General features: G+C 65.5%; 2 protein-coding genes across 2 annotated transcripts; both read right to left on the bottom strand.

Moving 5' to 3' along the window:
- LOC139183877 (double homeobox protein 4-like protein 4) lies at window positions 1-3548 on the bottom strand. The gene is made up of 6 exons (XM_070792181.1): window positions 3515-3548; window positions 2418-2572; window positions 1297-1609; window positions 1073-1187; window positions 960-1014; window positions 1-840 (listed from the first exon to the last, which is right to left on the bottom strand). Exons 1-6 carry the CDS (start codon window positions 3546-3548, stop codon window positions 1-3), a joined length of 1512 nt encoding a protein of 503 aa, XP_070648282.1.
- A 2320-nt stretch (window positions 3549-5868) lies between these two features.
- Window positions 5869-9414, bottom strand: LOC139183878 (double homeobox protein 4-like protein 4). The gene is made up of 7 exons (XM_070792182.1): window positions 9381-9414; window positions 8288-8442; window positions 7620-7724; window positions 7165-7477; window positions 6941-7055; window positions 6828-6882; window positions 5869-6708 (listed from the first exon to the last, which is right to left on the bottom strand). Exons 1-7 carry the CDS (start codon window positions 9412-9414, stop codon window positions 5869-5871), a joined length of 1617 nt encoding a protein of 538 aa, XP_070648283.1.
- Between the last annotated feature and the right edge of the window lie 2323 nt (window positions 9415-11737).

Below are 11737 nucleotides of genomic sequence, written 5' to 3' on the forward strand. Positions count from 1 at the left end.
CTAAGCCCCAGGGCCTGGGGAGCCTGGCAGCATGTCGAGGAGGGCCTGGTACTCGTCCTCACTGAGGGGTGTTTCCAGGGTGGCCTCAACTCCTTCTTCCCCCGCAGGGGACCCCGGGGAAGACCAGGGCGTGTCCTGGATGGCCGTGGCAGCCAAGATTTCCTCTAGGAGGCTGGGTGGCCCGGGGAGGGCTGGGTGGGGCCCTGCGACGACAGGAGAGGACCCCGGAGAAGGGCCCGGCGAGCCCGGGAGGCCCGCGGCAGCCAGGAGCTCGCCCGGGAGGGCGAGGTGTGCTCGTTCATCGGCAGAGGGCCCCAGGGAAGGCCCCGGCGTGTCCGGGGTGCCCGTGGCCGCCAAGAGCTCGTCTAGGAAGCTGGGTGCCCCTGGGAGGGCAGGGCCCACCCCTTCGTCGGCAGCGGCCCCCGGGGAAGGCGCCTGCGTGTCCGGGACGCCCGTGGCCGCCAAGAGCTCATCTAGGAGGCTCGTCGAGCTTGGAAGGCTGGGGGCCTGGGGCTGCGGCTCCAGCGGAGGGGCCGTGCCTTCGCCGGAGGGTGACTCCGGCCACCGCGGGATGTGTGTCTCCGGCTGCCCAGGCGGCAGGATGGCCCCTTGCCCAGGCAGCCCGGGGGCCGTGACGGCAGGGGAGCACGCGGCCCAGGGAGCTGCTCCCTGGGGAGGAGGCGGTGGCCTCCCACTTGGCTGGAGGGCCGCCGGGCTGGGCTGGACCACGAAGATCATCAACGGCTGGCCCACGCAGACCCCAGAGGCAGCCCCGGGCACCCAGAAAGTGGGGGCCCCAAAAGGAGCAGCTGCAGCCAAGGGTGGCATGCTCTCCTGTGGCTGAGAGGGGCGAAGGGGAGGAGAGGTGCTCTGGACAGCGGGTGGGGCCCTTCGGTCCTCTGGAGCAGGAGTCGTCGTCGTGGCTGGTGCGCCGCCTGGCCCCTGGGCCCGGCCGTTGCCGGGCCCGCTTGGGCTCCGCTGGGGGTGCCGAGCTCTTCGGTTTTGAAACCATATCTAGGGGAGCAAAAGGCAGACAGGCACATCAGAAGCCGTGGCCGTCCAGATCACCCACCGTGCTGGCGCCGCGGCGGCGCCCGTTCGACAGCCCGCCCGGCCGCCCGGCCTCTGGTCTGTCAGGCCCAGGGCGACTTCTGCAGGGCCATTTTCTGCAAACGAATCCCTTGGCCCTGGGAAATGAGGGGTGCCCGCACGGCCAGAAGCGGCCCAAAACCCTCCACTCAGGCCGCCGACTTTCGGCCCCTTCCCCCCCAAGCCCCAGCCCCAGCCCCAGCCTACGTGTATCCAGCTCCAGACGCTTGGCAGGGCTGAACCCTCCTTGCTCCTGGGCCACGTCCTGGGCCCGTGCGCTGGCTGGAGAACTTACCTGGATGCGAGGTTCTGGGATTCCCGTCTGACGGGCCAGTTCCTCCCTGGCGGCAATCCCCGGGAAGCGATCCCTCGTGAAGGCTTGCACGAGGATCCTGGTCTGAGAAGGAGAGATGACTGTCCTCTTTCTCCGGGCCTCTCTGGCCGAGTCTTCTACCAACGAAAGGAACACACCGAGAGGGGAGGACGTTAAGGCCCGTGGGGCGTTCACGGCACAGACACCCTAGAGGGTGTGGAGGGGAGGGAGAGGCCCACACCCCTGAATCACTACAGGTGGCTCTGCCGCCGGGGCAGGGCTCTAAGGAATACACCCACAGATGGATCGCGTGCCTGGGTCCCTGGTGGGCGCGTGCGTGTGCACGCACACTCCCCACACACGCATGTCCCTGGGTGTCTCTCTCCTCCTCCGGCCTTGCCGCCGAGTGCCCTGAAGCATGGTCCTCGGCCAAGGCTGCCCGGGCAGCCGGAGCCTAAGGTTCCCGACGGGGGCTGGGGAGGGGGTGCGAAGGGGGAACCCTGCGGCCCGCCCACGCCGACTGGGGGCGTCTTGCCCCGATCTGGGACACTGATGGGGGCAGCAACCACACAGCCCTGTTTCCTCCTCCTCCTCACCCCCCTCCCCCTCCCCCCTAACCCCCCACCCCCACCCCCGTGGTGTTTCTGGGCCTCCCGTGCTCATCCACCAGCAGAGAGTATTCTCTGGCAAGAGGGGGGAGGGTTCGGGACCCCCTCTGGGGGACTTGCCTTTGGAGAGAACGCTGGCTAATTTACCTTGAGAGGAAGACTGAGGTCGGGGAGGTGGCGACGGTGGCCTGGGCGTGGACGTTGGCCCCCCTTCCCCTTCTTGGCGCACGTGTTCAGACGGCGGCCGGCTCTGCTTTGACCGTCTTCTACGTTGGTTTTGAAACCAGACCTAGGGGCAAACAGAGAGAATTCCTTCTCAGGAGAAAGGCCGCCAGATGCTTTCAGCTGCCTTGGATCGGCATGGAGAGCCTTGAAAGGGAGAACGGGTGGAGAGGCGGGGGGCCTACCTGAACTCTGCTTTCGTCAATGCCGAGCTCTCGGGCCAGTCGTTCTCTGGTCGCTATCCCAGGGTAGGGGTTCTGTTGAAAGAGCGCTTGCAGGGCGTCCTTCTGGCTCGGCTTCAGAACGAGCCTCCTCCTTCGAGATCCTGTGGCGATGGGGCCTGTGGAAGAAGAGAAGAAAGGGAAGCGCCTCAGACCAGAGCACCTGGTGGAGGACTCGACGGAGGAGCCCAAGCATGCTCCCCGCCCAGGGCAGTTGCCCCTGTGCCTGAGCAGAGCCGGGAGCCCGGGGACGGGGTGTGCATTTGGAAGTCGCTTGGCTACAGCCCGACAGCCAGGCTGAGAGGCAAGGGGCGGTAGCCCCCACACCCACCCCCACCCAGGCCGGAATGCAAGAAACGCGAGCAAGCAGAAAGGAAACCAAACCCAGCCCCAAAACAAAGGCGGCAAAGAGTCCCCACCCCCCACCCCACCCCCACCCCCACCCCCACCCCCCCCGACGAAGACCACGACACTATCCCGCCGCATGTTTCCACCCGTCTGGTCGAGATGCCTGGGAAACGTCTGGATGGGGCTTCTCCCACATTTCCCTCCATCACGATGCCAACGGGAGGGGACCTGGCTTCTCCGGGCTAACACGAGCACGGGCCATATTTGCCGCCAGTAGCGGAAAAGGAAAGGGAAACGAAGCGAAGCCCAACCCTCAATGGCAGAAGGCACCAGGCCATTGTTGTGAGAAAGCCACTGAAGGAGGCCAAGCCCCAGAGCTCCCCGACTCCCATTCCGGCAGGAAGAGGAGGATAAAGGGCCCCATCCCAGCCCCCGCAACCCCCACCCCCCACCCCCACCCCCACCCCCACCCCCTTCAAACAACACCGTCTTCCCAGAAAAGAGAAGGGAGAAGCCACGTGTGTGCCAAAGGAGCAAAACGAACAAACGATGCCCCTTTGGGCACAGCCGACTCCTGGGAACCGTGGCCCCAGCCGGCCGGTCCCTGCCGTTCTCGGTGGTGGGTGGACACGTTTGCCGTGAACCCGTGGCCGAGGCGATCCACGGATCCCCCGAGACGTGACCCGACCCCAGGGACCCGAGGGCGAACGTACCGCGTGAGGTGCTGGAGGAGCCGGACGAAGCCATGGTGGGAGAGCCGCACGGACGCTGCAGACTGCTGGCCTAGTGGGCCGGGACCCAGCCGCTCAGGACCTTGGAGAGCGGGAGGCGGCTCCGCCCCTATTTATGTAAATAGGGGTGGGTGCGTAGATGGAGGGGACGCCCCTGGCCTCTTTCGCAGGAGAGACCCTGGACAAGAATCCAGTGGAGCCAGTGGGCTTCCACGGGCCCGGCCCGTGCCCCAGACCCCCAAGGTCCACCGTTGGGCTGGGCGGGCAGTTCGGGGGCTTTGGTTTGTGGCCCTCCCACGCAGCGGGTGGGGTCAACCCCGGGCCCAGGGGCCGTCAGCAGTGCCCAGAGAGCTAACTGCCCGGGAATTCCCCTGGGGTCCCTTTGACGTGGCCGGCCACGCCCCCTTGCCCAGCCTGCCTTGCCTTCCAAGCCGCTCTGGGTTTTCCCGCCTTTTCACATTCCACACGTCCCTTGACCTCAATTGCCCCCGCCGGCTCCTGCGAGGCATGGCGGGACACCCGATGCTCTCTCCAATGCCTCCACCTAGATCCCTCGCTTTCCTTGCCTCCGTTCCCCACGCCCCTCCCCAACTCCTCCGTGCCCTCTTGGCGTCCTTTCCCTGCAGCAGTCCCAGACCACCACCCCCAGGGCTTTGAGCCGCCTGGAGCTCAAGGCTCCGGCCAGAGATGTGAAGGGCCAGCGTCTCAAACAGCAGCTCATGCCATTTGGGGCTTCTTCATGTGGAGCCTGAGGCCCGCGTCTCCCCAGCCCACCCCCCAGCCCAAGTGCCCTGGAGATACCCGCGAAAGGGGACAGACAGTGTACAACCTACCCCCGCGCGCCCCCCCCCCCAACACACACACACACACACACACACACACACACACACACACACACACACTGTTAGGGAGGAGGTTCCACTAAGCCAAGGAAGGAAGCATGGACGTTCTGGACACAACGGAGCCGTCACCCGTGCGCCAACAAGGTGACATGGAAAGAGCGTGTGCTTTCTCGAAGACATGGAGGGCGGCGAGGAGGAGGAGGAAATCAGGAGGCCGGAGCAGACAAAGGAGGAAGAAGGCGGTGTCAAGCACCGCGGGGGATGGACGATGAGAGGCACTTCTCTTTGCGCGGTGAACAGGGTGAAAAGAGTGAACTGAAAAGAAACGAACGAGCCACAGCAGCACACCACCACCGCACCCACCCCCCCCGCCCCCAACTCCCCCTGCCCCCACCCCACCGTCTGGGCCGATGTATTCTTTGGCCAGCCGGGCTTCTAAACCCACCACGGGGCTTCACGTGAGAACAGGCAGGCGTTCGTATGTACTTCAAAACCATGGGGCCTGTGAAACTCAGGAACGGGTTTGCAAGTAAAGCACGTATGTCTGTCTGTATGTCTGCCGGTGACGGGAGGATGCTGGCGGCAGGGCGAGCTGAGTCACTGTACTGTGAGGGTCAGAGAGAGAGACAGGGAGATGACGGGCCTTTGCAGATATACGACCGGGCATGTGGGCACACATGGACAGGGAGTCTGGTCGTGAAAGCGGTTGTGTGGGTAGGTCCCTACTGCTGGCTCCGAGGATCTGACCTCCGGACACCCGCCCAGAGAAGGCACCTTGAAACCCAGGGAAACGTGTCCCTGACGCAGCATTCTAGGGACACCTGCAGGGCGTGCCGGGGGCTTGAAGCTGAGTCCCAGACGCGGGCTCTGCCCACCCCCACCCCCCCCCCCTCCCCCGACCCCCCTCTCCCTCCCTCCCTCTGTCCCCAACTCCCCCCGCCTCCCTCCCTCTCCCGCTCTCCCACTCAGCCTTCCCCAACTCTCTCCCTGCGCCCCCCACCCACTCGGCCCCCTCCCACCTGGCACCTCCCACCCTCCCACCTTTGCACTCCCCGGTCTCCCGCTCCCCCTCCCTCTGCTGCCCCTGGCATAGGGAAGGAGTTCTCCTGTGTGGACTGCTGGAAAGACGGGACCAGAAGACAGAAGAGCCAGACACAAAGAACTTGTGCCGGGCACGGGGTTTCTTTCCCGGGCCCATGGAATGTTCCCTCTGAGGCAGCCCCTTGGTCACTGCCATGCAGGGAGGGCTTGAGGCTTCAGGGAGGGTGTCCCCGTTTGGGGCGGGGCCCAGCTTCCCAAAGGTCCAGCACTCGGGTTTGTCCCCAGGGTTGTCCGTAGACATCCCGTCTGTATTCTCTCCTCTTCCCACACAAAACAGCTCCCACCCACCCACCCACCCTCCCTCCCTTTCCCCGAGCTCCGTGGCCCCACATCCCAGGCAAGGAGACCTGAACGTGGCTAGGGGGAGAAGGTGGCCCCTTCCTTCCTCTCCCTCTAAGCCCCAGGGCCTGGGGAGCCTGGCAGCATGTCGAGGAGGGCCTGGTACTCGTCCTCACTGAGGGGTGTTTCCAGGGTGGCCTCAACTCCTTCTTCCCCCGCAGGGGACCCCGGGGAAGACCAGGGCGTGTCCTGGATGGCCGTGGCAGCCAAGATTTCCTCTAGGAGGCTGGGTGGCCCGGGGAGGGCTGGGTGGGGCCCTGCGACGACAGGAGAGGACCCCGGAGAAGGGCCCGGCGAGCCCGGGAGGCCCGCGGCAGCCAGGAGCTCGCCCGGGAGGGCGAGGTGTGCTCGTTCATCGGCAGAGGGCCCCAGGGAAGGCCCCGGCGTGTCCGGGGTGCCCGTGGCCGCCAAGAGCTCGTCTAGGAAGCTGGGTGCCCCTGGGAGGGCAGGGCCCACCCCTTCGTCGGCAGCGGCCCCCGGGGAAGGCGCCTGCGTGTCCGGGACGCCCGTGGCCGCCAAGAGCTCATCTAGGAGGCTCGTCGAGCTTGGAAGGCTGGGGGCCTGGGGCTGCGGCTCCAGCGGAGGGGCCGTGCCTTCGCCGGAGGGTGACTCCGGCCACCGCGGGATGTGTGTCTCCGGCTGCCCAGGCGGCAGGATGGCCCCTTGCCCAGGCAGCCCGGGGGCCGTGACGGCAGGGGAGCACGCGGCCCAGGGAGCTGCTCCCTGGGGAGGAGGCGGTGGCCTCCCACTTGGCTGGAGGGCCGCCGGGCTGGGCTGGACCACGAAGATCATCAACGGCTGGCCCACGCAGACCCCAGAGGCAGCCCCGGGCACCCAGAAAGTGGGGGCCCCAAAAGGAGCAGCTGCAGCCAAGGGTGGCATGCTCTCCTGTGGCTGAGAGGGGCGAAGGGGAGGAGAGGTGCTCTGGACAGCGGGTGGGGCCCTTCGGTCCTCTGGAGCAGGAGTCGTCGTCGTGGCTGGTGCGCCGCCTGGCCCCTGGGCCCGGCCGTTGCCGGGCCCGCTTGGGCTCCGCTGGGGGTGCCGAGCTCTTCGGTTTTGAAACCATATCTAGGGGAGCAAAAGGCAGACAGGCACATCAGAAGCCGTGGCCGTCCAGATCACCCACCGTGCTGGCGCCGCGGCGGCGCCCGTTCGACAGCCCGCCCGGCCGCCCGGCCTCTGGTCTGTCAGGCCCAGGGCGACTTCTGCAGGGCCATTTTCTGCAAACGAATCCCTTGGCCCTGGGAAATGAGGGGTGCCCGCACGGCCAGAAGCGGCCCAAAACCCTCCACTCAGGCCGCCGACTTTCGGCCCCTTCCCCCCCAAGCCCCAGCCCCAGCCCCAGCCTACGTGTATCCAGCTCCAGACGCTTGGCAGGGCTGAACCCTCCTTGCTCCTGGGCCACGTCCTGGGCCCGTGCGCTGGCTGGAGAACTTACCTGGATGCGAGGTTCTGGGATTCCCGTCTGACGGGCCAGTTCCTCCCTGGCGGCAATCCCCGGGAAGCGATCCCTCGTGAAGGCTTGCACGAGGATCCTGGTCTGAGAAGGAGAGATGACTGTCCTCTTTCTCCGGGCCTCTCTGGCCGAGTCTTCTACCAACGAAAGGAACACACCGAGAGGGGAGGACGTTAAGGCCCGTGGGGCGTTCACGGCACAGACACCCTAGAGGGTGTGGAGGGGAGGGAGAGGCCCACACCCCTGAATCACTACAGGTGGCTCTGCCGCCGGGGCAGGGCTCTAAGGAATACACCCACAGATGGATCGCGTGCCTGGGTCCCTGGTGGGCGCGTGCGTGTGCACGCACACTCCCCACACACGCATGTCCCTGGGTGTCTCTCTCCTCCTCCGGCCTTGCCGCCGAGTGCCCTGAAGCATGGTCCTCGGCCAAGGCTGCCCGGGCAGCCGGAGCCTAAGGTTCCCGACGGGGGCTGGGGAGGGGGTGCAAAGGGGGAACCCTGCGGCCCGCCCACGCCGACTGGGGGCGTCTTGCCCCGATCTGGGACACTGATGGGGGCAGCAACCACACAGCCCTGTTTCCTCCTCCTCCTCACCCCCCCTCCCCCCTCCCCCCTAACCCCCCACCCCCACCCCCGTGGTGTTTCTGGGCCTCCCGTGCTCATCCACCAGCAGAGAGTATTCTCTGGCAAGAGGGGGGAGGGTTCGGGACCCCCTCTGGGGGACTTGCCTTTGGAGAGAACGCTGGCTAATTTACCTTGAGAGGAAGACTGAGGTCGGGGAGGTGGCGACGGTGGCCTGGGCGTGGACGTTGGCCCCCCTTCCCCTTCTTGGCGCACGTGTTCAGACGGCGGCCGGCTCTGCTTTGACCGTCTTCTACGTTGGTTTTGAAACCAGACCTAGGGGCAAACAGAGAGAATTCCTTCTCAGGAGAAAGGCCGCCAGATGCTTTCAGCTGCCTTGGATCGGCATGGAGAGCCTTGAAAGGGAGAACGGGTGGAGAGGCGGGGGGCCTACCTGAACTCTGCTTTCGTCAATGCCGAGCTCTCGGGCCAGTCGTTCTCTGGTCGCTATCCCAGGGTAGGGGTTCTGTTGAAAGAGCGCTTGCAGGGCGTCCTTCTGGCTCGGCTTCAGAACGAGCCTCCTCCTTCGAGATCCTGTGGCGATGGGGCCTGTGGAAGAAGAGAAGAAAGGGAAGCGCCTCAGACCAGAGCACCTGGTGGAGGACTCGACGGAGGAGCCCAAGCATGCTCCCCGCCCAGGGCAGTTGCCCCTGTGCCTGAGCAGAGCCGGGAGCCCGGGGACGGGGTGTGCATTTGGAAGTCGCTTGGCTACAGCCCGACAGCCAGGCTGAGAGGCAAGGGGCGGTAGCCCCCACACCCACCCCCACCCAGGCCGGAATGCAAGAAACGCGAGCAAGCAGAAAGGAAACCAAACCCAGCCCCAAAACAAAGGCGGCAAAGAGTCCCCACCCCCCACCCCCCCCCACCCCCACCCCCCCCCCCAACGAAGACCACGACACTATCCCGCCGCATGTTTCCACCCGTCTGGTCGAGATGCCTGGGAAACGTCTGGATGGGGCTTCTCCCACATTTCCCTCCATCACGATGCCAACGGGAGGGGACCTGGCTTCTCCGGGCTAACACGAGCACGGGCCATATTTGCCGCCAGTAGCGGAAAAGGAAAGGGAAACGAAGCGAAGCCCAACCCTCAATGGCAGAAGGCACCAGGCCATTGTTGTGAGAAAGCCACTGAAGGAGGCCAAGCCCCAGAGCTCCCCGACTCCCATTCCGGCAGGAAGAGGAGGATAAAGGGCCCCATCCCAGCCCCCGCAACCCCCACCCCCCACCCCCACCCCCACCCCCACCCCCTTCAAACAACACCGTCTTCCCAGAAAAGAGAAGGGAGAAGCCACGTGTGTGCCAAAGGAGCAAAACGAACAAACGATGCCCCTTTGGGCACAGCCGACTCCTGGGAACCGTGGCCCCAGCCGGCCGGTCCCTGCCGTTCTCGGTGGTGGGTGGACACGTTTGCCGTGAACCCGTGGCCGAGGCGATCCACGGATCCCCCGAGACGTGACCCGACCCCAGGGACCCGAGGGCGAACGTACCGCGTGAGGTGCTGGAGGAGCCGGACGAAGCCATGGTGGGAGAGCCGCACGGACGCTGCAGACTGCTGGCCTAGTGGGCCGGGACCCAGCCGCTCAGGACCTTGGAGAGCGGGAGGCGGCTCCGCCCCTATTTATGTAAATAGGGGTGGGTGCGTAGATGGAGGGGACGCCCCTGGCCTCTTTCGCAGGAGAGACCCTGGACAAGAATCCAGTGGAGCCAGTGGGCTTCCACGGGCCCGGCCCGTGCCCCAGACCCCCAAGGTCCACCGTTGGGCTGGGCGGGCAGTTCGGGGGCTTTGGTTTGTGGCCCTCCCACGCAGCGGGTGGGGTCAACCCCGGGCCCAGGGGCCGTCAGCAGTGCCCAGAGAGCTAACTGCCCGGGAATTCCCCTGGGGTCCCTTTGACGTGGCCGGCCACGCCCCCTTGCCCAGCCTGCCTTGCCTTCCAAGCCGCTCTGGGTTTTCCCGCCTTTTCACATTCCACACGTCCCTTGACCTCAATTGCCCCCGCCGGCTCCTGCGAGGCATGGCGGGACACCCGATGCTCTCTCCAATGCCTCCACCTAGATCCCTCGCTTTCCTTGCCTCCGTTCCCCACGCCCCTCCCCAACTCCTCCGTGCCCTCTTGGCGTCCTTTCCCTGCAGCAGTCCCAGACCACCACCCCCAGGGCTTTGAGCCGCCTGGAGCTCAAGGCTCCGGCCAGAGATGTGAAGGGCCAGCGTCTCAAACAGCAGCTCATGCCATTTGGGGCTTCTTCATGTGGAGCCTGAGGCCCGCGTCTCCCCAGCCCACCCCCCAGCCCAAGTGCCCTGGAGATACCCGCGAAAGGGGACAGACAGTGTACAACCTACCCCCGCGCGCCCCCCCCCCCAACACACACACACACACACACACACACACACACACACACACACACACACTGTTAGGGAGGAGGTTCCACTAAGCCAAGGAAGGAAGCATGGACGTTCTGGACACAACGGAGCCGTCACCCGTGCGCCAACAAGGTGACATGGAAAGAGCGTGTGCTTTCTCGAAGACATGGAGGGCGGCGAGGAGGAGGAGGAAATCAGGAGGCCGGAGCAGACAAAGGAGGAAGAAGGCGGTGTCAAGCACCGCGGGGGATGGACGATGAGAGGCACTTCTCTTTGCGCGGTGAACAGGGTGAAAAGAGTGAACTGAAAAGAAACGAACGAGCCACAGCAGCACACCACCACCGCACCCCACCCCCCCCCCGCCCCCAACTCCCCCTGCCCCCACCCCACCGTCTGGGCCGATGTATTCTTTGGCCAGCCGGGCTTCTAAACCCACCACGGGGCTTCACGTGAGAACAGGCAGGCGTTCGTATGTACTTCAAAACCATGGGGCCTGTGAAACTCAGGAACGGGTTTGCAAGTAAAGCACGTATGTCTGTCTGTATGTCTGCCGGTGACGGGAGGATGCTGGCGGCAGGGCGAGCTGAGTCACTGTACTGTGAGGGTCAGAGAGAGAGACAGGGAGATGACGGGCCTTTGCAGATATACGACCGGGCATGTGGGCACACATGGACAGGGAGTCTGGTCGTGAAAGCGGTTGTGTGGGTAGGTCCCTACTGCTGGCTCCGAGGATCTGACCTCCGGACACCCGCCCAGAGAAGGCACCTTGAAACCCAGGGAAACGTGTCCCTGACGCAGCATTCTAGGGACACCTGCAGGGCGTGCCGGGGGCTTGAAGCTGAGTCCCAGACGCGGGCTCTGCCCACCCCCACCCCCACCCCCTCCCCCGACCCCCCTCTCCCTCCCTCCCTCTGTCCCCAACTCCCCCGCCTCCCTCCCTCTCCCGCTCTCCCACTCAGCCTTCCCCAACTCTCTCCCTGCGCCCCCCACCCACTCGGCCCCCTCCCACCTGGCACCTCCCACCCTCCCACCTTTGCACTCCCCGGTCTCCCGCTCCCCCTCCCTCTGCTGCCCCTGGCATAGGGAAGGAGTTCTCCTGTGTGGACTGCTGGAAAGACGGGACCAGAAGACAGAAGAGCCAGACACAAAGAACTTGTGCCGGGCACGGGGTTTCTTTCCCCGGGCCCATGGAATGTTCCCTCTGAGGCAGCCCCTTGGTCACTGCCATGCAGGGAGGGCTTGAGGCTTCAGGTAGGGTGTCCCCGTTTGGGGCGGGGCCCAGCTTCCCAAAGGTCCAGCACTCGGGTTTGTCCCCAGGGTTGTCCGTAGACATCCCGTCTGTATTCTCTCCTCTTCCCACACAAAACAGCTCCCACCCACCCACCCACCCTCCCTCCCTTTCCCCGAGCTCCGTGGCCCCACATCCCAGGCAAGGAGACCTGAACGTGGCTAGGGGGAGAAGGTGGCCCCTTCCTTCCTCTCCCT

The sequence above is a fragment of the Bos indicus genome, chromosome 7 (genome assembly GCF_029378745.1).
Source record: "Bos indicus isolate NIAB-ARS_2022 breed Sahiwal x Tharparkar chromosome 7, NIAB-ARS_B.indTharparkar_mat_pri_1.0, whole genome shotgun sequence".
NCBI classification, from domain to species: Eukaryota; Metazoa; Chordata; class Mammalia; order Artiodactyla; family Bovidae; genus Bos; species Bos indicus.